Source organism: Sus scrofa, chromosome 14, assembly GCF_054392235.1.
Source record: "Sus scrofa isolate SSC_HxYL_T2T_F1_AM1 chromosome 14, Sscrofa_HxYL_maternal_Yorkshire_Landrace_v2.0, whole genome shotgun sequence".
NCBI lineage: Eukaryota > Metazoa > Chordata > Mammalia > Artiodactyla > Suidae > Sus > Sus scrofa.
This window is the reverse complement of record NC_139396.1, coordinates 141,290,637-141,313,515: the sequence shown is the minus strand read 5'-3', so window position 1 is coordinate 141,313,515 and position 22,879 is coordinate 141,290,637. Positions and strand designations below refer to the sequence as shown.

General features: G+C 39.3%; 1 protein-coding gene across 2 annotated transcripts in view; it reads left to right on the top strand.

Annotated features, from left to right (window-relative positions):
- Nucleotides 1-22,879, top strand: part of LOC106506120 (uncharacterized) — a 396,310-nt gene that overhangs the window by 22,812 nt on the left and 350,619 nt on the right. For both annotated transcript variants that reach the window (XR_014825797.1, XM_084993374.1), the window contains exons 3-4: nt 1,022-1,080; nt 21,859-22,002. Coding sequence is in view for 1 of the 2 variants with exons in the window: in XM_084993374.1 (XP_084849500.1) it covers nt 1,054-1,080; nt 21,859-22,002 (171 nt within the window). In the remaining variant the exon portion in view is untranslated. The remainder of the gene's footprint in view (nt 1-1,021; nt 1,081-21,858; nt 22,003-22,879) is intronic.

Genomic DNA, 22,879 nt, shown 5'->3' with positions numbered 1-22,879 from the left:
GACAAAACTTTCCTTTAAAAAGACACATGCCCCCACATGTTCATTGCAGCTCTATTTACAATAGCCAAGACATGGAAACAACCCAAATGTCCATCTACAGACAATTGGATTAGGAAGATGTGGTATATACACACAATGGAATACTACTCAGCCATAAAAAAAATGACATAATGCCATTTGTAGCAACATGGATGGAACTAGAGACTCTCATACTGAGTGAAATAAGTCAGAAAGAGAAAGACAAACACCATATGATATCACTTATATCTGGTATCTAATATCCAGCACAAACGAACCTTTCCACAGTAAAGAAAATCATGGACTTGGAGAATAGACTTGTGTTTGCCAAGGGGGAGGGAGTGGGAGAGATTGGGAGCTTGGGGGTCAGTGGATTCAAACTATTGCTCATGTAATGGATTTACAATGAGATCCTGCTGTATAGTACTGAAAACTATGTCTAGATACTTAATGCAGCACGACAATGGGAGAAAAAATTATGTATACATGTATGTGTAACTGGGTCCCCATGCTGTACAGCAGAAAAAAAAAAAAGTGTGTTGGGGGAAATAACAATAAAAAATAAATTAAAAAAAAAAGAATCCGCTTTCTACCAAGGTATTCCTGTTATTCCCTGTGTCCATGTCTAAGATAATACCTTTAGCTTATTAATTATTGGGCCTGGGAATCAGCCTATTGAACTATTCTCCTTTCCTAAAAATACAGCTTTGCTTTCCTGCTCCGACCTCTTGTTTCCTCAGAGGGCAAACCAAATTCTGTCTCCACTGTATCCTGGGTCTGTGACCTTGTCAATTTTCTGTGGTTCTGAACCTCGGTTTCTTTCTTTTTGAAAAGATTTGGTGGTGATTAATGATACTACCGTATAAGGTATGGTGACAGTAAGATACAGCAGGCATCTATATGTAAAGATAAGACATAAAGAGATTTATTTCCCATTCTTCCATCTTTCTTTTTATATTTTATGGTGTTTTTTTTCTTTTAATACTGAGTTTCTCTCTTTCAGCTATGACACCCTGATGCCAACCATCTGCCTGAATGTCCAGATTTGCTGTCTCTCAAATGGCAAGTAACATATTCCTACCATTTGGTGGGGCACTCTTATTTTTTTGATGAATTTCCCTGAAGGGACCACCAGCCTAGATTATCACTGTTTATCTTACTCTACAACAAATTTTCTCTGTCTCTGAGCATTTGTGCTGCTGACCATCTTTGTGGGCATGCTGTAATTTCTTTCCCTTCCAGGGAAGTCCTGAGACAGAGTGCCTCCCGCTTCATAGCCCTGAACTCAGCAGTAACCAGGAAACAGAGAGGGTAGATGAATCAGTGCAGCCCATCACTGACCCTGGGAACCTTGTTTAAAGAGAATTTGATATAGAAATAGGGTCACCTTGAGTTCCTGTCATGGCTCAGCAGTTAATGAATCTGACTAGGATCCATGAGGATGCAGGTTCGATCCCTGGCCTCAGTCAGTGGGTTAAGGATCTGGCATTGCCATGGGCTGTGGTGTAGGCCGCAGATCTGGTGTTGCTGTGGCTGTGGTGTCAGCTGGCAGCTGTAGCTCTGATTCAACCCCTGGCCTGGGAACTTCCATATGCTGCAGGCGTGGCCCTAAAAAGCTAAGAAAAAAAAAAGAAGAAATAGAGGCACAGGAGGTTAAAGGCGATAAAACCTCCTGCAAGCCTCTAACTCAAAGCCAGGGTAGTCCCCTCAGCCTGGTGCTCTTGTTCCTTCCTCACGCTGACAGATTCCACACACCAAGAGAAGGGTAAAGAACTGCCCCATCTTCTCAAGTCCCCACACGATCTTCATCTTCCCCACAAGCCCTCCTCACTTGCATAGGTGGCCAGGAGACAGAGCCAAGGCTGGGTGGCCTTGGCTGGCTGGCCTTGGCTCAGTAATCTGGCGTCTCTGCCTCTGACTCCTCATATGGAAAATGGGGGCAGTGATGAGGACAGGAGCTAATACATGCCAAGTTCTCTGAAACAGTGCCCGGCACACAGTAAGTGCTCAATAAAGACTTGCCACTGAGCTAAGCCTTTAAAAAAAGAAAAAAGAAGTAGAGTCACATTTATATAACAACAACTAAAAGGTGACATTGCTGAGATTAGGACCATTTGTGTCCACTGGGATCACTGTAAACATTGACCTCAAGATCTCTAGAAAGTTCATGTGTCGGAGTTCTTGTCATGGCTCAGTGGTTAACGAATCCGACTAGGGACCATGAAGTTGCTGGTTCGATCCCTGGCCTTGCTCAGTGGGTTAAGGATCTGGTGTTGCTGTGAGCTGTGGTATATAGGTTGCAGACGGCTTGGGTCCCGTGTTGCTGCGGCTCTGGTGTAGGCTGGTGGCTGCAGCTCTGATTAGACCCCCGGCCTGGGAACCTCCATATGCCATGGGAGCAGCCCTAGAAAAGACAAAAAGACCGAAAAAAAAAAAAAAAAAAGTTCATGTGTCAAAACAGAATTAAAGTGAACATTTATTAAACATTTTCTGTGCGCAACTCTCTTCCAAGGGTTCCACATTTATCATTTCATTTAGTATGCACGATAGACCCATGCTATGGATGGTAAAATGGCTTGGTTTTACATATGTGAGAACTGAGGTTTAGAGAAACTAAGCAACTCACAGAAGGTACTGTAGCTACTGAGTGGCAGAGTCAGTGTTTCACCCCAGGAAGTGAGACTCTACAGTTCTCTCTACATCCTTCCAGCCAAAGCCCTCCTCAGATGGGCATCAGTCATTTTCAGATCCAAGCAGACTGTAGGATGAACTAGAATATGTTAGACAAGTTCTGGGGAGCTGAGGGGAAAGGGACATCCATGGTTCTGTTATGAAGAGAACTACATTTACAGCCACAAATGGTCAAATTCAGGACATCATTGTGGTTTTCTCAGGGGGCAAAGATCAAAAGGATTTCAGGTGCACTCTGTCAGGTTTCCAATGGCAGGGAGGGGACTAAATTACCCCAGTCAAGTCTCTGGGCACTGTGACTGAAATATCTTCTGAGTATAAAGGGAAAGACAAGGGACCCCCCCCCCCCTTGCTCTCCCCTCTTTTGGACTCTACTTTCTGCCCTGTGACATATGGAATTAGAAGACACGTGTGTGTGAGCCAGGTCTGATGCTAATTAGAGGAAACTTCCCTCCCTATTATGTGAAGCAATGCTTATTAATTAAAAGTGAATCCTCACAGTGATTATTAATTAGATAAGGGCATCAGAAATATGTATCTTAAAGCAGAAACATAGCATATTTATTTTTGTTTTTTGTTTTTTTTGTTTTTTTTTTTTTTTTTGTTCTTGCCCTTCAGTATCAAAACTATGCTGTTTAAGAACATAGCCATGCAAGGAGATTTTAAGATGCTTCTATTTCTCTCTCTTCAGGAAGCTTCATCTTTAGTTTTGAATCCTTGGGCTGAGGTCATCTAATAATTTCACCTGCCTTTTGGCAATGTCAGGAAGTGAGAACTATTTTTTTCAAACACGTGCTTTATTACATATAAAACAAAATATGTTTTTTAACCTTTGAAAAATTAAAATGTATTAGGATGCATGTGTAGTCACCAGCTCATGCCTCAGAAACTCTTCTTGTTTGAAAGGCACAGGAGTAAACTTTACTTAAAAGGTGGGAGAGAGGTTTATTGGAAAACTATCATTAGCCCTGGGGATAAGACAGCAGGAACTTTGACTAAGATTCTACCAAATCAACAGTATGGATCATGCCCTTGCGAACTTCGAACACTCCCTTACTCTCAGTATCATTTAACGAAGATTCAAAGTCCTGAAGAATAGACTCCAGTTGACCAAGACTGGGTCACCAACTCACATCTTGACTTTCTCAGGAGATGGGGGAGGAACAATATGGCCTCCTTGGCTCTCATCAGGGGGAAGTGGCAGAGGGAGGGTGGGCTTAGGTTCTGCTGAGATCCCACTTTTTGGACAATTACCCAAATAGGAGATGGGCATGCTACAGAAACAGAGGTGAATTACCCAAATAGGAGATGGTCTTTGCTACAGAAACAGAAGTAAAGTGTTGTGTGCTAACTAGCCAGAAAATTCTTTTTCTAGGAAAAAAAAACGTGAAAACTATATATGATGTGTACGTGTATGTCTTATATAACATACTGGTTTCTGAAAAGCTTCATTTCTTATTTCAGTTGTAAAAGGGTAACCATTTATTTGTAATAATTTGTGTGCTCCATCTTTTCACAGCTAGTAATGAGAAACGAAGCCTCAGATTGATTTTGTTTAAAAGTAGAATTGTCCTGTAATGGCTTTATCCAAAGGAAAGAGGCTGAATATGAATTGAGATCCCACGGGGAAGAGGATTCTGAATTCTACCAGCAGGAAGCTCCTCTCTTGAACAGATCTTGTTGAAAGGTTCCACCACAGATCCTGTTACTTGAAACAGATAATTATTCTTTAGGAACTGAATGTTCTAGGATCTGTTTCTTCTTTTTTCTTTGTGTGTGTGAACATGTATGTGATTTTTCTTTGCAAGATACATGCAGTTTCAACCCTGACTAGAATGATTGATGTTATCCTCCTCTCCGAGGAATCATTTTTGCTTACTGAGTGCCTGCGAAGAGCCTCTGCATCTTCTTTAATGTCTTCTTGTGGTGAGGAGGCTTTTCTTGAGGACCACCATCCCTGGGCACTTTTTTTTTTTTCTGTTTTCCAGGAAACTGGGACACACAATCTCCTCCTTGATATCTCTGTTCTCTTGTCCTTTCCTGCAAGAGGGTCTTGCATCTCCTCAAAGTCCACTCTTTCTGGCAATTCTGAGGGCCTTCTGATAAGACCTAATTTGACTTTGTTCTTAGAGAAATTGATGTTGCTATTTGTTTTTTAATGCATGCGAATTATGAGCATGAAAATAGCTTCCCTTATCTCTCAAGAAACATCAATAGTTGGTAACTGTGGTCTTTGTGAGCACCTCTGAGAATCTGCCCTTGTGAGTTGCCTATCCAATGTGGCTATAACCGAAGCCCAAAGCCTCTAGCTGGCCTGCAAATCAGAACCAAGAAATTTAGAGGGCTTTAAGTCCCATGGAACCTATGATTGGGGATTTCAAGGCCCAGTCAAATTTTACAGCATGGTAAAACATGAGGCTGAATTTGCTAAGTTAGTACATTAAGATGAAAACAAAACAAAAAATAAACAGAACACTAAAACCAAACTCTGGCAGTTTACAAGGGATTTCAAAAAAAATATTTTTATCACTGAAAGAATAATCTGAAATGAAAGGATAATCATTTGTTTTGAACAAATTTGGTTTTATGAAAAAACATTATTTTTTTCTTATATGTAAAACACATATCATTGAACCCTTCAACATTACACTCTACAATAAGGATAAATCTCAGAAATGTAATGGTGAATGAAAGAAGCCAGATACAAAATTGTTCATACTGCACAGTACCATTTACAGAAGTGATATAAACAGGTGAAGTTGATCTCTGCTGATCTGAGTCATGACAGTGGGTTCTCATCAAGGGGTCGGTGGGGGTTACCTGGTAGGGAATGAGGGCGGGCAAGTTACTAGGATACCAGTAGTGTTTAGTTTCTTGAGCTGAGTTCAAGATCCAGGTGATGTTACTTACATCAATTCATTTTGTGAAAACTCAGCAAAGTTTACAATAATAAATATATATATTCTGCTTCACTTAAAATAAAATTTAAAAACAGATATGCCATCCAAACCCTGTATAGACCAACAGGCATTTGGAAAGCATGGATCTTGTTTGTTTTCCCTTTTGACAGATGAGGAAACTGAGGCCCTGAGGGGGAATCTCTCATGTCCAAAGTCATGGGAGTAAATCAGCAGTCCAACAGATCATGGAGTCCAGGTTTCCTCAGCTTAGCCCAAGGACCTTGCCATGCTGCATGCTCCTTTCTGAGATAATCACTGTGCTTGAGGCATCTCTACTGGAAGGGTCCAACCTACACAAGGGTGCATGTTCAGGTGCCTGCACTTGGCACACACTTGTTTTGTACTAATTGAATGAGACCCAGAATGCATATGGCTTTCATTCATCTTCAGCCAGGGAGCTGGGCACTTCTTGATAGATAACTGTCTCTTCCATATTTGCAGTCTTTGGGCCATCTTATTATCTCTTAACTTTTTTGAGCTGCACCCATGGCATGTGGAAGTTCCCAGGCCGGGGACTGAACCCAAGCCACAGCATAACCCAAGTTACAGTGGTGACAACACCAAATCTTAACTGCTAGGCCACCAGGGAACTCCTATTATATCATTAAGAAAATTTTTCCTTCCTTTTTCAGGAAAAACTTCTTGAACACCTGAAGCTCTCCAACCGTTCTTATTTTATTTTCTCCTCTCACATTTGCATCACCTATCTTTTTCTTTATACTGGGCCCACCCCCCTTTTTCCTATAGATATGCTCAATATTCTCCCATCTTAGAAAATTAGATAAACAAAAGCAGAACAAAACAACTAAAAGTAGCCCCTCTCTTTGTCCCTGACGTAAGTCATATGTATTGCATGTCCATCATGTGTCCACCTGCCAGCCCAGCTCATGGACAGGCAGGTCCAGCTTTCCTCTCTAGTTATTTCTTTACATCTTCAAATTGTTTGAGGAAATCCGTAATCATTAATTCTTCCTTCTCCTCATCTCCGATGTTCCCCTCAATACATGGTTGTCTTACTCCCACTTGCACTAGTCTGTGGACACTCTTCTTTTGAGGGCTGCCCATGACTTCTTGATCAGGATTCCTTACATCCTAGTTTTCATGGGATATTTATAGTATGTGCCAGAGGTCCTAGAATTCGTATGAATGGATCCCTGTTTTTAAATTCACAAAAATATCACAGATTGAACAATAAATTATATGGTCAAGACTTCCTCTTAGTCACCATATAAGTGGTCATTACTGAGTCCTTCCCAATGACACTTGTTACATTGGGTGTTTGTGTGTCTAATGTTTACGAGAATAGACTTTGATACAGTGCCCTGGATCAATTCCTAGCTGTCTTGTGTAGGAGCTGTGTGATCCTCAGCAAGTTAGTTAATCATTCTGATCCTCAGTTTCTTCAACTGTGAAAAGAAACTCGTGATCACATAGTTGCATGGGATCAGTGAGAAAGTATTAAAAGTATGTTGTGCAGTGTCTGGCACAGAGTTGGCCCTCAGTTAAGTTGGACCACTTCTCACAGTATCTTCCTTGTTGAATCTAACTCAAGTTCCCCGCAGTATCTTCTCATCTCAGCTGATGTTTCTTGAGATCCTTCTGTTCAAACTCACTATGATTGCTATGTTCATAGTTTCTGTGTCTGATACAACACTAGTGTCTTATGATTAAGCCGTGGGCTGAGCAGCCCGACCTCATGGGTTCATAATCCCAGCTCTGTCATTTAATAGCTAAATTTACTTGGACAAGTTATTTTACCTTTTGTGGTTTTGACTTCTATAGTTATAAAAGGTTTTTAGTCATAAATAATTCCATAGCAGCTACCTACTTCAGAGCAGTTATTATTAAGATTCAGTAAGCTAAGGCATGTATCAGGTGCTTAGCATAGTACCTGGAACAGAGCAAGGAATCACTAGATGTTAGCTATTGTTTTTCTTAACCACCAGATTACATATTTTGGCCCTGTATCATTCCTCCCTCTCCTGTGCTCTCATATAATAGTCTATGCTTATGGAGTTCCCTTGTGGGTTAAGTTTGCAGGTTAAGGATTTGACGTTGTCACTGAAGCGGTCTCAAGTTGCTGCTGTGATGTGAGTTCAGTCCCTGGCCTGGGAACTTCCACGTGCCACAGGCACAGCCAAAAAATAAAAAATAAAAAAGTCTATTCTTGGTCCTGTGCATTCATCCTCTCTGGAGCTCTCACAAACCGTTGTCTTCCCTTCACACCACCCTTATGTAATTTAGACCTTTGTTCCTTCTTTTTGAACTACAAGAATATCTTCGTAATTAGTTTTCATGCCTGCAACTGGCCCTTCTTCAATCTACTGTCCATATTAAATGAGTTGAAATTTCAGACTCTCTGATTCTTTGATATTAAGAAATCCTGTGGTTCCCCCATTGTCTACTGATTGTTTCAAACTCTAAGTGCTGCTATTCACACTCTCCCCACTCTAGTCCTGCTATTCAAACTCTCCCTGCTCTAGATCCTACTTACCTTTCAAACATTGTTTCTCCTTTGCACACTGTGCTACACCCCGTGGCCCAGCCGAAAGGGCCCGTTGCCGTCTCCTCATGTCTGACCTCAGTTACCTCAGTGGGGACATTGTTTCCACTGTTCCGTTCGTCTCTCTAAATGCCCGATTATAGCCATCCTGTGAGGTTCTACTCAGATGCCATCTTCACTCTGACTGCCCTGATATGTTCTCTACCTCTGAAATGGGTGTATATGGGTACAGATGGCTCTTCCCATCTCCTCTGAGATACCGTCTACCTCTTTCCAGTAGGTGCAGCACTTTCTACCTTGTATTCTGTCTGAACACAATCCATTTTTTTTTTTTTTTGCCTTTTTAGGGCTGTAACCATGGCATATGGAAGTTCCCAGGCTAAGGGTCAAATCAGAGCTACAGCTGCTGGCCACAACTACAGCAACACAGGATCTGACCTGAGTTTGTGACCTACACCACAGCTCACAGCAATGCTGGATCCTTAACCTGCTGAGCAAGGCCAGGGATACAAGCCTCATGGATGTTAGTCAGATTCATTTCCGCTGCAGCAAATGGGAACTCCCTGAATATAGTCCTTTTCCCTCACTAATGCTTTTTCAGCACCTACAAATACTTTCTCTGTCCTCTGTTGTCTGTCCTTTATCTTGCAGTTTGCATCAGTATGTCTAGAGGAGGGAAGTGAGTGGTTCTTGCGCACAATTAATTGATTTAATTAATCCCACTGTTTGCAGGAACTGAACCTTCTGTGGAAGTCACTGCAAAACCGTAAAGGTCTCTAATCCTGCCTTGCCAAAATGTAAACCCAGACTGAGGAGACAGTGCACACACATGAAGATGACTTAGGAACATTCTCAGAGCAGCACTAAACAGGTGCACATTAATGAAGTATCCATGGAGTTGATAAGTGCCAAGAGGATCCAGAGCAGAGAAAGCTCATCAGCCTTGTAGTAAAATGTCAAGGTTCTGTGAAGAAGGGAGTTCTATAGAGAGAACAGAAAGAAAGGCAGAAGCATCATCCAGAAAGAGAGGGAGAGTTGTCCTCGTGGGTAGGGGTGCCTGGGCAGGGTGCAGGATATCTATTTCCTCTGTTGCCTGAGGGGCAGGGCTGGCTCTGTATTAGAGAAATTTAGGCCCAGTTCTACATATCCTCAGGCCCCAATTTAGAACACTGAGAGCACTCCTTCATGTTTAGTAGGAAAAACATACACTTTGGAATCAGATATGCTGAGAAGAGGTTGGAATTTACTTCCAAAACCTGTGTTCTGAACTTCAAGCTATGCTAAAGACTTTTGGGCAAACTGAAGCTTAAAGGATTGGAGTTATGGGCCCAGATCATATGCCTGGGCCCATCTCTTCTCAGTACTGGCTGTATGACCTTGGGAAAGTCTTTTAACCTCTCTGAGCTTCTTTCTAATGGGATGGCCATAAGCATAACTGAAGTAGTGTACATAAGTCATATCGTAAAAGATCAATGCATTTTAGATGATATTATCAATATTACCCATTACATTCTTCAGATCAGTATCTTTATCTATCCCATTGTAATGGGAAAACCAATAATGATTTGTTTCTGAGACTAACCTGAAAGATACATCATCACTGTATTTAAGCAATTGCATAATTTCGTGATTAATATCTATCTTCCATGCTAGAATGAAATCCAAAGTTCAGAGCTTTGACTGTCTTATCTACCACTGGATGCTTGGTACTAAACACCATTTCTAACACAGTGTGAACTAATATACAGACAAACAGGAAGGACTAGGAAAATAAGTTTTAGTAGTAATTATGGGACATGCACAGTTGGTAGATGGTGTTACTTCTATGGACTAATGAATTGTGCAAATTATTTCTAGAGTTTTTGGAATGAGGCAATTTGCATTAAATATGCAGAGTATTAGTAATTAAGCTGTAGAATCTAACTTTCTCCAGTCTGTTCTTCTGTTTTATTTATGCCTTATTTGCAACAAATTCATGCTCTTATCCTCAGATCCTCTAACTTTGTCCATTGATGCTTCTAATTTTCTCTTATGAATTTTATCACTTACTATACAAATTGAAGTATGTATGAGCAAAGAGTCACCTTGGTTTTAAGAAAATGCTTTTTGTTAGAATCTAAGGCATGGTGTGTCTTCTGACAAATATTTTAATTGTTGGAAAATCTTAATTAGATCCTGGAAGGGAGGAGAATTTCCATAGGGTAAGTTCCACAGATAAAAGAGAGAAAAAGAGAGAAGGAATGAGAGAAAGTGATGGTAAAGATGTTTAGTTGTTAATCAGTTAGACTGACTTTGTCAATTTGTAGTCTTGAAAGTGGCTAACAACTTCATTTGCAGATATTATTAAGTGTCTGCTATATGAAGTGTTGTGAAGTGCTGTACCAGATAGGGCTTAGAGAGAAGAATATGGCATAGTCTCTGCTCTCAAGGTTTTTCTTAGTTGTGGAGGGAAATATAAACCAATAAAATTTGAGTAAACCTCTGGAGCAACTTGATTTCAGCCCAGAGAGCCCATGATGTTGAAAGAGTTTGGAAACTAGTCGTGAAATGATGACAAGAGTTCAGAGATACTTCTGAGAGAGAAAATAGAAGCTGACTAGGAGTTCCAGGGACTAAATGGCAGTTACATAGAAGATTGTCAGATTAATTTCATGCAGCTTCAAGGGGAAGGGCTAAGATCGATCCATTTATTATCTCATTCATTCATTTGTCTGTTACATAATGCAGAACATCAGCTAAATGCCAAGTGTTTTTATAAGTGCCATAAAGAAAAGAATGCACAAAAATCTGTACCTTCATGGAGAGGAATGTCCTAAAGTCAGATCCAGAGAAGACCAGCTTCAGGAGAGGACTTCTTCAAGACCAGAGCGTTTAGAAAATAGATCATCTATGTATAAGGTCAAAAATCTCTTACAGAATTGTTTAAATGTTAATGCGCAGAAAGCACTTGATGCATCCATTTACTGATTTATTTGGCAAGTATTAGTATTTTCTATGTGTGTTGGGAACACGAGGATAAATAAAACCGACAAGGTCTCTCTTGTCATGGAGTTTATATTCTAGATGGAGAGAGATACAACAAACAATTACACAAATAAACATGACAGTTCGAAGCAGTGATATGTGTAGAAATTTAAAGCACACTTTATAACTGGAGAGACTGAATGAACTGTTTTAAACTGGATAGTCAGCTTGTAGTTGAGTTTCTCCCTTAAGCGATTGTCTTTAGCTGGAGAGAACTACCTCACCTATGGGACCTTTGAGGGAGTTCATATGCAAAGAATCATGTAAGCATATAAAGACCTGGGCACCTCATTCTTATAAAGAAAAACTCTATAGGCCTTTTTAGTTCTAAAGCTCCCCACAAGGTTGCCTGAGACTTTCACTGATATTGCATCACATATCTACTTCTCCTTTGGCCCAGCCCTGCTTTCTTCCCTTCCCTTCAGAGTTTGTTCATGAGAAGAGCACTTGTCAGTGACAACAAATCTCTGTGGTCAGGTTGGGTTCTCTGAATCTGCTTTCCTGTGACCCGTCACAGATATAATTGATAAGGAATTGACCACACAAAAATACATTGCATCTACCCAGCTATTAGAGTAGGATAATAAAATTGGTGACAACATGGTACCGTTATTGATACAGGCCTATCCAGAAAGATTCCCAAACATGATCTCAGTTAGCTGCCCTCTCATGGATTGTCTTTCCTGACCATATTGCCTTACCATTCCCTTCAGCTTGACTAATCTTCAGACAAGTGCGCTTTTGACCATAGTCCTCTGACTTCCATTTCCTTAGAGCATTTACTTTAGAAAACTTGGAATTGTAAACACTTTCTCTGCCCTTTTGAGATATAAATCTTGTAGCACTTGCCAGTTTTATAAGCCAGGGATATCTTTTCCAAGGATGTGAGCTGTTCCTTTAATTATCAAGAAAGATAGCAGCCTTATTTCACAGTGTCTGTGAGAGGTTAGGAGCCCAGCTTTGATTAGCACCAATTAACAAATAACATTTGCCTAATCACATTGACCAAATTCCTCCATAATGCCTTCTACTGTTTTCCAGTAGATCACCAGTTATTTAAAAGTTCTCCTGCCTTTTATTTCAGCAGAGCTAAACTCATTCTCTCTCCTCTTTGCCGAAGTCTTCAATAAAATCTCCCTACTTGTTAAATTCTGTCCATTTTTCTTTGACATCCCTTTTCTCTATTAGTCACTTTGGCAAGCTGGGTGGGTTGTCTGGGGAAAAGTGACTAGAGTTATGAGAGCTTTGTTCTCCCATCAGTAAACTCATGTTCTGGATTGTTTTTCTGAATTCTTCTAGGTTAGGACCACAGGAGACTATAAGAGTCTCCTAAGTTAGACTTCTAGAAGGACAGTAACAATGTATATGTTGATATTTCAGAAACCCAGTTTGATGATGAGTTGGCGAAGAGCTGGCCTGGGAGATCCAAGCATGGAAACCAAGCCTGGGCTCTGGCATAGCCTGAATGAGCAATTGAGATTTCAGGCCTTTTAGGCTCTGCGTTAGCAAGCTCTAAAATTGATACTGAACATCTTAGAGTATGAGGAACTTGGCTGTTTCTGAGAGTTCTTTCTGTTCTGATTTCATACCAACATCTCTAAAAGTCAGGAGGGCTTTAGAGAGCTTATTTGTTATGATTATACAATGGTCTATAGAGCTGACACACTAAAATTTACAAACTCTGATTGTTACCTATTTTTGCTGTTTATTTTTTTTTTATTTACTATTATTTTTTTCACTAGGATAAAGTCCCAGAACTGAGATTACTAAGTCAAAATGCATACCATGTTTACGGCTCTTGTTACCTGTTCAGATATTTGCCCTTTTGAAAGATGGAAGAAATTTACTTTGCTGCCAGCCCTGGCTGAGTGCAGGGGTATTTCACAATCATGTCCAATTCTTTTTATTAATTTAAATTTGTTGTTTTCATTATTTTTTTGCTGGGACCTCATAATTATTTATATACAAGCATGTATTTAATTGCGATTCAGTCTATTTGTTCCCTCCGGGTGGCATGACAGAGACTCTGGAGATATGTATCAGGTATCTATCCCTGGCCCAGTCTTCCTATTTAATCTTCTCATTGGTTTCTCATAATCTTCTATGAGTTTAAAGAATTATTTCTGCAATATTTAAATACTGCGACTTGAACAATGGTGAGACATCTCAGTGAAATAATCACCAAGCATGGAGATGGTCTCTAAAGCAGGAATTATTCCTGGGCTGTTCAGAAAGGGTCTTGTTAGGTCTGGAGTGATGCACATTGAACTCACTTCCTGAATTCCTCCTCTCATAACCCATTTAACTATGAGACTATCAGACATTATACTAAAATCAACTAAGAGTCACTCAAAAAGGGAAGAAGATTCCTAGGGGTTCCTTCAGTGTGAGACAGCCAGATGAAAACGATAAAAAGATGTTAAAAAGTGTCTTGACTTGTGGTTCACAGGCTAACTGTGCATATATAGGACTTGAGTTGTTATATTTTCAAAAACTGCATTGAGGTCATTGTTCAGTATTTTACAGAAAGATTACCGTTTTTTGTTTGTTTGTTTGTTTGTTTTTTGCCCCTTAGGGCCGTACCAACAGTATATGGAAGTTCCCAGGCTAGGGGTTGAATTGCAGCTGTAGCTGCCGGCCTTTGCCAAGGTCACAGCAACCCCAGATCCAAGCTGTGTCTGCAATTTACACTGCAGTGCACAGCAAGGCTGGATCCTTAACCCAATGAGTGAGGCCAGGAATTGAATCTTCATCCTCATGGGTACTAGTTGGGTCCTTACTGCTGAGCCACAACAGGAACTTCCAAGATTACACATATTTTGAAACAAATTGAAACAATATGTGAGTATATATATATTTTTTGTCATTTTTGTCTTTCTAGGGCCACACCCACAGCATATGGAGGTTCCCAGGCTAGGGATCCAATTGGACCTGTAGCCACCTCCCTACATCAGAGCCACAGAAACGCAAGATCCAAGCTACATCTGCGACCTACAGCACAGCTCCCGGCAATGCTGGATCCTTAACCCACTGAGCAGGGCCAGGGATTGACCCTGTGTCCTCATGGATGCTAGTCGGGTTTAATGGCTGAGCCACTATGGGAACCCCAAGTATAAATTTTTCAATGATGATTCTTTTTTATTTTCAACTTTGGGACACATTGTGTTAAGTTTTTATGTATTTATAGATATTTATAAATAATTTAAAATATTATTTGAAATATCATTATGAGATACTACAACAGGGAATAGTGTATTGAAAACTTCTTTACCTGTTACTACTCAGCTTTATCAAATTTATCAAATTGCCATATTTCAGATTTTTCCATCTTTATTTTTTCTATGCTTACATACATTACTAGATGGGCAGATGTTTAATTCTTTTTCTTTTTACTATAGTTGTAGTCCGCATATAATTCTTCTCGTTACACTAACATTTTCCAACTTAGTACATCTAGGATAGTAGTTTGTAGATTGTCTATACATTAATCATTTGGAGGACTTTTAAAAAATATCCCCATATCATGCCAAGAGTGTTTGAAAGTGTCATTTAGGACTTCTCTATCATTGCTGGATATCTATGTAATCTCAAATTATGTTCCCCAAATTACTCATCACAAAGAGGAAAAGAGTGACCTCATAGTGATGAAGACTGGACACCACCCTAATCATGTTGTCAAAGTTAACATAACCAATACTGGGACAACACGGCATCCGTGTCCTCATATGATGCCCTGAAAGCACATAAACATCACTTTTCTGGCATTTTTATAAAAATGCATTAACTCGATCTAATAGTGAGAATAGCTAGAACAGACTTAGCTATTAAAGGAATTTCTAGAAAATAATTGGCTTAATTTGCAAGCCCACACTCTTTTTTGAAAAGTAAAATGAAAGAAATAACAAATCTTTCTCCCATTTAGTGGGTGCTCCTAAGGTATTTACTGAACTGAAGCTAGTTCATTGAGGCCAAAACTCATCCCCAGTTGGTCTCTACCCAGAGCATATTTGAGGAACTTGTGAGATTTTGAAGCTGGTGCCACAGAGCAAGCTGCTCTCTTTCAAACCACCTCATGGTTTACTCTTCAGCGTTGGACCTCTCTATCAAAAGCTTCCAGAACAGACCTTGATGGAAGGGCAGAAGCCTGGGACTCAAAGTCTGAGATCAGTTCCAGGTTCATCATCAGCCTACTGTGACCTCAGGCAAGTCACAGTAGGGCTCTGTACACAGCGTCTTCTCTTTCAAGGGGAAATGGTAAAAGCTGCCTAATATAAAGAGGTTGAGTTGAGAATGAGATAAGATCATAGCTGTGGGAATCCTTTGGGGTAAAATGTTAAAATTTCTGCACTCTCAAAAGAAAGTAATATCCTAACTCTCCTATTATTGAGTGTGTTGTGTTAAAAGAATAAAACTTTACATTAACTGAGAACAAAATCTTACCACCTTGTTCGTTATTGAAACCCTTCCTCAAGTCAGAATCTCAGATCCTATCACCTCTCTCTCCTCTCATTGTCCATTCCCTTCTTCACCTTTCTTTTCTCCCTGAAGCCCCAGCTTTATTTCTGGAAACACAATGATGTCTTCCATAAAAAGCCCTTCAGTCTCCTGAAGATAAGTAATGTAGCCTTGTCATTCTAGACCATCGTATATTTCATCCTACAGACTCACCCCAGCCTGTCTTCCTTGTTGATGCATATTTACTTACAGAATTTGAATGTTGCAGTTTGCATTGTAAGATTGAGCTGCCAACAGAAGTAGTTGGTGACATAAAATTGACCAAAAAGCTTTCTTTAGGATCACATTGTTTTGTTTCAGTGTTTCTCTAGCTTATCACAGACTGTCCAGATTTTTTATGCTCTTGGGGACAGAGAACAAATACCTCTTCATCTTAGTATTTGTTGAAGTCCATTTGGCAGGAGACATAGGACTCTTACGGCGGGATGATTATGGATGGATTCTGGACTCCCCATCATACTATCACTGGGCTCTCTGCTCCCTAAAAGAAGATGAAGCCAGGTCACAATGACAACAAAGAAGCTGCTAAAAACTAGCAGCATGGCCTTAGGCAAGCTGTTTGAACTCTCTGGGCCTCTGTTGCATTATCTGTAAAACAAATAATAATTGTGGACTGTGAAATTTGCTTTAACTCTGGCACTTGTAATTTTGGCTTCAATAGAAAAGGAAATAAAATTTTCTACATGCCACCTGCCTGTGCTCTGGTCACATTTCAAACTCGCCTGTGCACATGGAGAGCATGGGAATGCTATGTCAAATCCCAATAGAGGGAGCCTGAGAAACTGCAGGGAGAGATGTGATTGGTTGGCCTGTTCTCTCCTGTGTCTCCTGACCTGGAAGGCTGAATGGAGAGGGAGATACCCAGAGGCCCATACAACCATCCAAGAAAATGAGGAGCAGGGCGTAGACCAGAAGAGGAGCAGCAGGAACCCAGGCCAGCACATGCCGCACACAGTGCAAGTTGGAGAAACATTTTCACAAAAAGAATAAATGCCCCTTCCTGTCTCTCTCTAGTGGAGGAATTCCAGCTTCCTTGCATCAAGCCCAGAGGGAGCAGTTCCAGTCTTTTTGACATTTATGGTTAGAGGGTGTAGTGTAGGCCTCAGACAGCAGAGCCACATGCTGTCTGTTTATATTATTCATCCATCTTTTCCTTCATCCAGCATTTACCTCCTATTGCCAGACTGTTTATGTGTGTTAAAGATACAACAGTAAACAAATACTTACCGACTTTGTTCTCATGTAATACATAATCGGGATAGCTCACCCAATCTGGACTCCTCGAAGCATGTAATCTCTCTTAAAATCCTCTAGGCCATTTCATATGAAAGCTTTCCTCCCCTAACTGTGTATGTGCCCATTGTCTTTACCATAAGAATTCACATTGTCTAAGTCTACACACGCTGCCAAGCAAATACCATAGCCTGAGTAGCTTAAATAGCGAATTTATTTCTCAAAGTTCTGGAACCTGAGAAGTCCAAGATCAGGATGTCACCATGGTTAGGGCTATCCTCCTGGCTTATAGAAAATCATCTTCTCACTGTGTCCTCACAGCAGAGAGAGACAAGTGAAAGCAGCTCTCTGGTGTTTCTTTTTCTAAGGGCACTAATTCTATCATGATGGCCCCACCCTCATGACATCATCTAAAATTAATTATCTTTCAAAGGCCCCATCTCAAATACTATCACACTGGGATTCAGCGTTCCAACATAAGAATTTTAGGGAGACACAGTTCAGTCAATAGTAGGTATAAAGTGGAATACTTAATCTGCAAAATGGGCATACAAAGTTCTGCTCTACACAATATGAAGGATCATGGTATTGTAAAACAAAATTGCATTTGAACATTTTCAGGTTAACCCATATAGGTCAAGATGCCATGAAACTTTAAGGCATTGTCATTAACTCTCATTTCTGCACCTGCTTCATTTGAACAAATGGAGTGCTTTTCTCCAAGAATATTAATGTCTCCTATACACAAGGATAATTTTTTCTCCATAGCATCCTCCACTTCACTTAACACAGCGTAGGCACGTAACTAAAGAATGTAGAACAGAGCAAGAGAGAGACTTCCAGTTTCCTCCCCCAACAACCAGACCCCAAGGTCCTTTTTTGGTGGGTCTGGCTGTGTTAACAGAGTCTTAACATTCCATTCTTCCTGTCATTTGTCACTAGGATTTAATTTTTCTGAAGAATTAATATCAGCATTTTCAAGAATCCCAAAGTTCAAAATTACCACCAGAATAGATCACGCTCTTATTTCAGAAACATAAGTAAAAGACAAGCAAATTTCCAATAGTGTGATATTTTTATTGGATAGGCAAATTCATCTAATATCTAAGAATAATTACTTTAAATCCAAGTTTCAATTGTGTGCATTGGCAAAATAGCTAATTCTTCATATTCTGAAGCTTCAAGGGTCCTTCTTGGTGAAGTTTGCAGGAGTTCAAGACACCACAACCTTAAGGTTGTCTTAACCAATGGCTCCGAGATGCTTGGCTCTCTTTTCTGAGTCCCTATAGTTACTAGTGGGAACCATCCTTGACCGTGATGTCAAGGAGACACCATCTGGGTCCATCTCTTACCTAATGGAAGATCTACTATATTCTCTAATGATGATTTAGCCCCCTTTTGGGAAATTCCTACTATATAAGGCACTGCAGTCCATTGTTGGATGTTCTTATATTTAGAAAGTTCTTAGTTTTATTGAGACAAAACTTTTTTCCCTGTAATCTTTTTCCTTTATCTTAGTTCATCCACACCTAAAATCATTTATATTCAGTGATACAGCTTTTATTTCTAAATCATGGGAAGTCTTTTAAAAGTCTTTAAAGACTGTATAAACACACAGCAACAGATATAAAAGAGGGAGATAGTAAAATACATTAGGCATAATCTCAGTATCCAACCACAATTACTCTTAACTTTTCAGCATATGTTCTTGCAAGTTTTAAAAATAATTTGGCCTTTTTAAAGGTTATTATCATGTAATACTCTTTTGACATTAACCCCACATACATACACACTTATCAATACAGTGACATCACTTGGGGTATCAGTACATTCTCTTTTAAATACGATTATTAAATGTTTTATTGTATGGTTATATCATAATTATCTAAAATTACTCACAATGGACTTATGAAATAATAGAATATGTTCTATGAAATACTATTTATTTTGGGTATTCTGTATTCCAATGACATTAGCTTAATTTTTGGTTTAGGATAAAATGCTGGAATTGGAATTACTGATCAAAAAAAATTTTTTTTCTTGATTGTTTTTTAGTAGCTTTTTCATCTGTTTTTCATTACCTCTAAATGAGATAAATAATTCTTTTGTGTATTTAGCTAAACCTGTAAAAAATGTTGTTCTAGACTGATCCAAGTAAAAACATTTCTGGCAGAATTCTAGATATGAATATCTAGGTTGACCCATTGAACAATTGAGGGCTTCCATCAAGTGTGTATATATCAAATAGTGTCCTTAAGTGTTATTGATGTTCTTCCAAGGAGACTCATATTTTACGAATAGTCACCATTGGACTCAACAACTAATAATTTCTATAATGGGTTTTTGTCCTATTTACTAAAATTATAACAATAATGACATATTATTTTGAAATGCTAATATAAGAATATAGTTTATTTCCCCATGTGACTCTCCTCCTTCCCTACTGAGTGCATTTCAAAAATCATGTGGTTGCACAATATTGAGTGGCAAAGAAAGAGAAACATAACTTTTCATTTTAAGAGTATAATTCATGCTGGTTTTTAAGGATCACATCTAATTGTTTTCCTTCCCTCCCTGAACTTCCCTAGTTCCTCCTTCTTTATTTTTTTCCTTCCTCTTTTCCTTCCTTCCTCCTTTCCTTCTTCCTTTCATTCTATGCATTTATAAACCAGCTGTGGAGTTTTGAGAACTGTGGAGTTTGGAGAAATGTGTTTGAAATAATTAGCTGAGGAGTTTTGAGAACTGTGTTTGGAATATATGAGGTGGAATAAGCCTATGTTTTATTATTCAAGGAGAATTGTTTTTGCCTGGTAATGATGAGTATTCATTTATGTTAATTATTATTAGACATGTTCATTTACTTATTTGGGTTCATGTTTAATAAAAAGTTGGATATCCACACTGTCATAGGAGTAGAACCAAAATCATAGACTATCAGGGTTGAAAGCATTTATAAAGCATCTCATCTAATGTTTGGGATTTTTTATTTAATACAGAGCTCATGAGTGGACTGTGGCTTGAATAAAGTAATAGATCAGTCAGTGGTAGAGCCTGGACCAGAGTCCAGGTCATTTTGATTCTTAATATTTTTTCTTCACTTTTTATCCCTTTTATTTCTTAATTACTTTTGGTTAAATCATCGATTATAAATTTTTGTTGCATCTTCTAAGAGTATTTCTTTTGCCTTTCTTTCTTTTAATTTCTCCTTTTCTATTTCCTTCATAGCAAAAATTTAGAAGGATCAAAAGAAGACATTAGAGCTTTCCCTAACAAAACCTGTCTCATTCTTTACTCTTTGGATTGTATACACACTACTGTGTATATTAACCAAGGAGGCTCAGGCCTAATTTGGATCCTAGGAATGTACATTCTGTGCAAAGCATTTCCTCAGTGCTCACTGCACATCAAGCCCTGTGCTAAGTTATATCTGCAATCATCTTGTCCTTTCATGTAATTTGTATAACAGTCCACTTAAAAAGATAGTATAATACCTTATTTATAGGTCCAGAAAACAGAATCTCAGAGAGGAAGGAAATATTTAAATTTTACATGCATGATGCACCTATAAAATGAGGAGCAGTCTGTCAAACTCAGAGTTAGCTGGATTTTTTCTCTCTAGAGTTTGTGTGTATGTGTGTCTTTATGCATGCTTGAGTGTGCGTATGCATGCACATGTATGACATTTATGTCTGGAATGTGCCTGTGTGTACATCCACATCCATAAGCAGTTGTGTTAGGACAGGGGAGAGATGATCTTGTCATTTCAAGGGATGTGGCTACTGGTTAAAAAAAGAAAATGTCCTTGTCTTTTGAATATCTTTTTTTTATATGTTGCTTTGGGAAGTATTTTTTTTAATTTTATTTTTTGTATAATTATTTTTATTTTTTTTTCCATTATAGCTGGTTTACAGTGTTCTGTCAATTTTCTGCCGTATGGCATGGTGACCCAGTCACACATACATGTATACATTCTTTTTTCTCACATTATCATGCTCCATCAGAAGTGACTAAGGATATCTTAACATATCTCAACACAAGTAGAGTAGTACCTATTCTCAATCTTTTCCAGAAGAGGAATGGCCTCTCACTTCTTTTTTTTTATAGGAACACCCAGGCCTGGCCTGTAGTTCATGAGAGGCCTTCTGTCAGTGGGCAGAAGCACGGGTTCACTATAATTAATCTCTTTCTCACCTCACACTCTGTGAGTAAGAAATGAAAGGGTATTAAAGGGAGCGCAGTTACAACCCAAGAAGGGACCACGTGAAATGTTAACTTTTGGCTCAACAAACTGCTCCATTTATGAGTCCTTAGTCTTTGAGTTCCCATCTTAGCAGGGCAGGCAGGGTGCATTGCTGGCTGAGCTCTTGCTCCATATTTCATAGTGTATTAGCTAAAACTTTGCTGTAAGTTAAGATTTTGTGTGAAACATTTTTCCTTACCCCACACGAGTTACATGTAATGTAGATAATGACAGAGAAAAGGTTTGATTTACTGGTGGAATCTGAACTTTGGATTCAGAGTTGAGTTTGAGTCACCACATTGCCATGTAATAACCTAGAGTGAGGTTAAATCTCTTCTCTGTTCCTCAGTTATCCCATTTGCAGCATAAGCATCATGGCACATGTCTCCTGAGGTTTGGGGGAGGGCTGAGAGAGTTAAGTATATGTATTGCTTAGTACTTGATACATAGGTAAGTTCTCAGTGCTGATCATAATATAAATTGAAAACAATTAAACCACTCCCCCCACTTATCATTTATCTTCCAACGTATAATCTGCAAAGTCACGTCATGTCACTTCATCCTCAGCAATCCATTCAGGTGGCGTGCATTCTTGTTTCCATTTGTGCACAGGTTTCATGAGTTGAATGAATGGCTTGGCTAGACTTCATCCAATAATCTTTCTATTGCAACAGCTGCCACCAGGAGAGGATAATGGCCCTTCTGGTCCTGGAATATGTGGAATTCACCTCAAAACACAGGCCCTGCTCTTCTTCTGTCGTAGGACAGATGGTTTTAAGGAACAGGAACCTCATAGACCAGAAACCTTCCAGTCTAAGGTAAGCACCTTGTGAAAAACCTCAATCTTGTTTCACTCTTTTGATAAGTTTCATGGTGTTTTTTCTTTTGACTTTGTTTCTTTGAAAAAGAATAAGTTATTTCTGTTTCTACCCTATTGAGTCCTGCAACCTGAGAGTTGGGAGATGTTGAACATTTGAGGTAGCATAGATGATGCTTAGATATCTTAACATGGCAGAGGTGGAGTTCCTAGAGGTTGCAGTGGTTTCTCTAGAATACACTGAAATATTAATGCAAATATAAAACATTTCAGGTTGTATCAGGCAATATCATCTTATATTAGGTACACTATTAGCAGTTTGAATCAAGCTTTGAGGATTAAATATGTAAGAAAGATATAAATGTGAGAAAAATTTAAACCAACAGTTTTTTTTTTTCTTTATGACAGTTGGGTAAACACCCCTTGTAAATGCTATCAGCAAAATATTTCAGTCAAGTTTCTAAATGAGTGGAGGTTGATAACCATCCTTTGAGGCAAGGTCAAAATGTTGACATTTGAAGTGACCAGGAGCTCCATTTCCACCATGTGAAGAAACCAAAAAAGGTGAAAGTGACTGTGCTTATACTTGGGACTGTCCAGATATGTTATTTTCCTTCTTCTTGAGAGTATGCAGGATTTCACTGAGAATCAGGTGTAGCCACTCAACCTGCCTTGCTCAGTGAGATAGAAATGAAAGTAACAGGTGTGCTGGAGAAGGCCTTGCACCATGGGCCTCCCATTGAGATTGACTTGGAGCAGAGCTAATAGTTAATGCATGGACTGAGAGAGGGGAATGCGTGAGTCATTAAAGCCACTGAGATTTGAGGGTGGCTTTTCAAATGTTAGTGTTCATCAGAATCTGGAGGGCTTTTAAAACA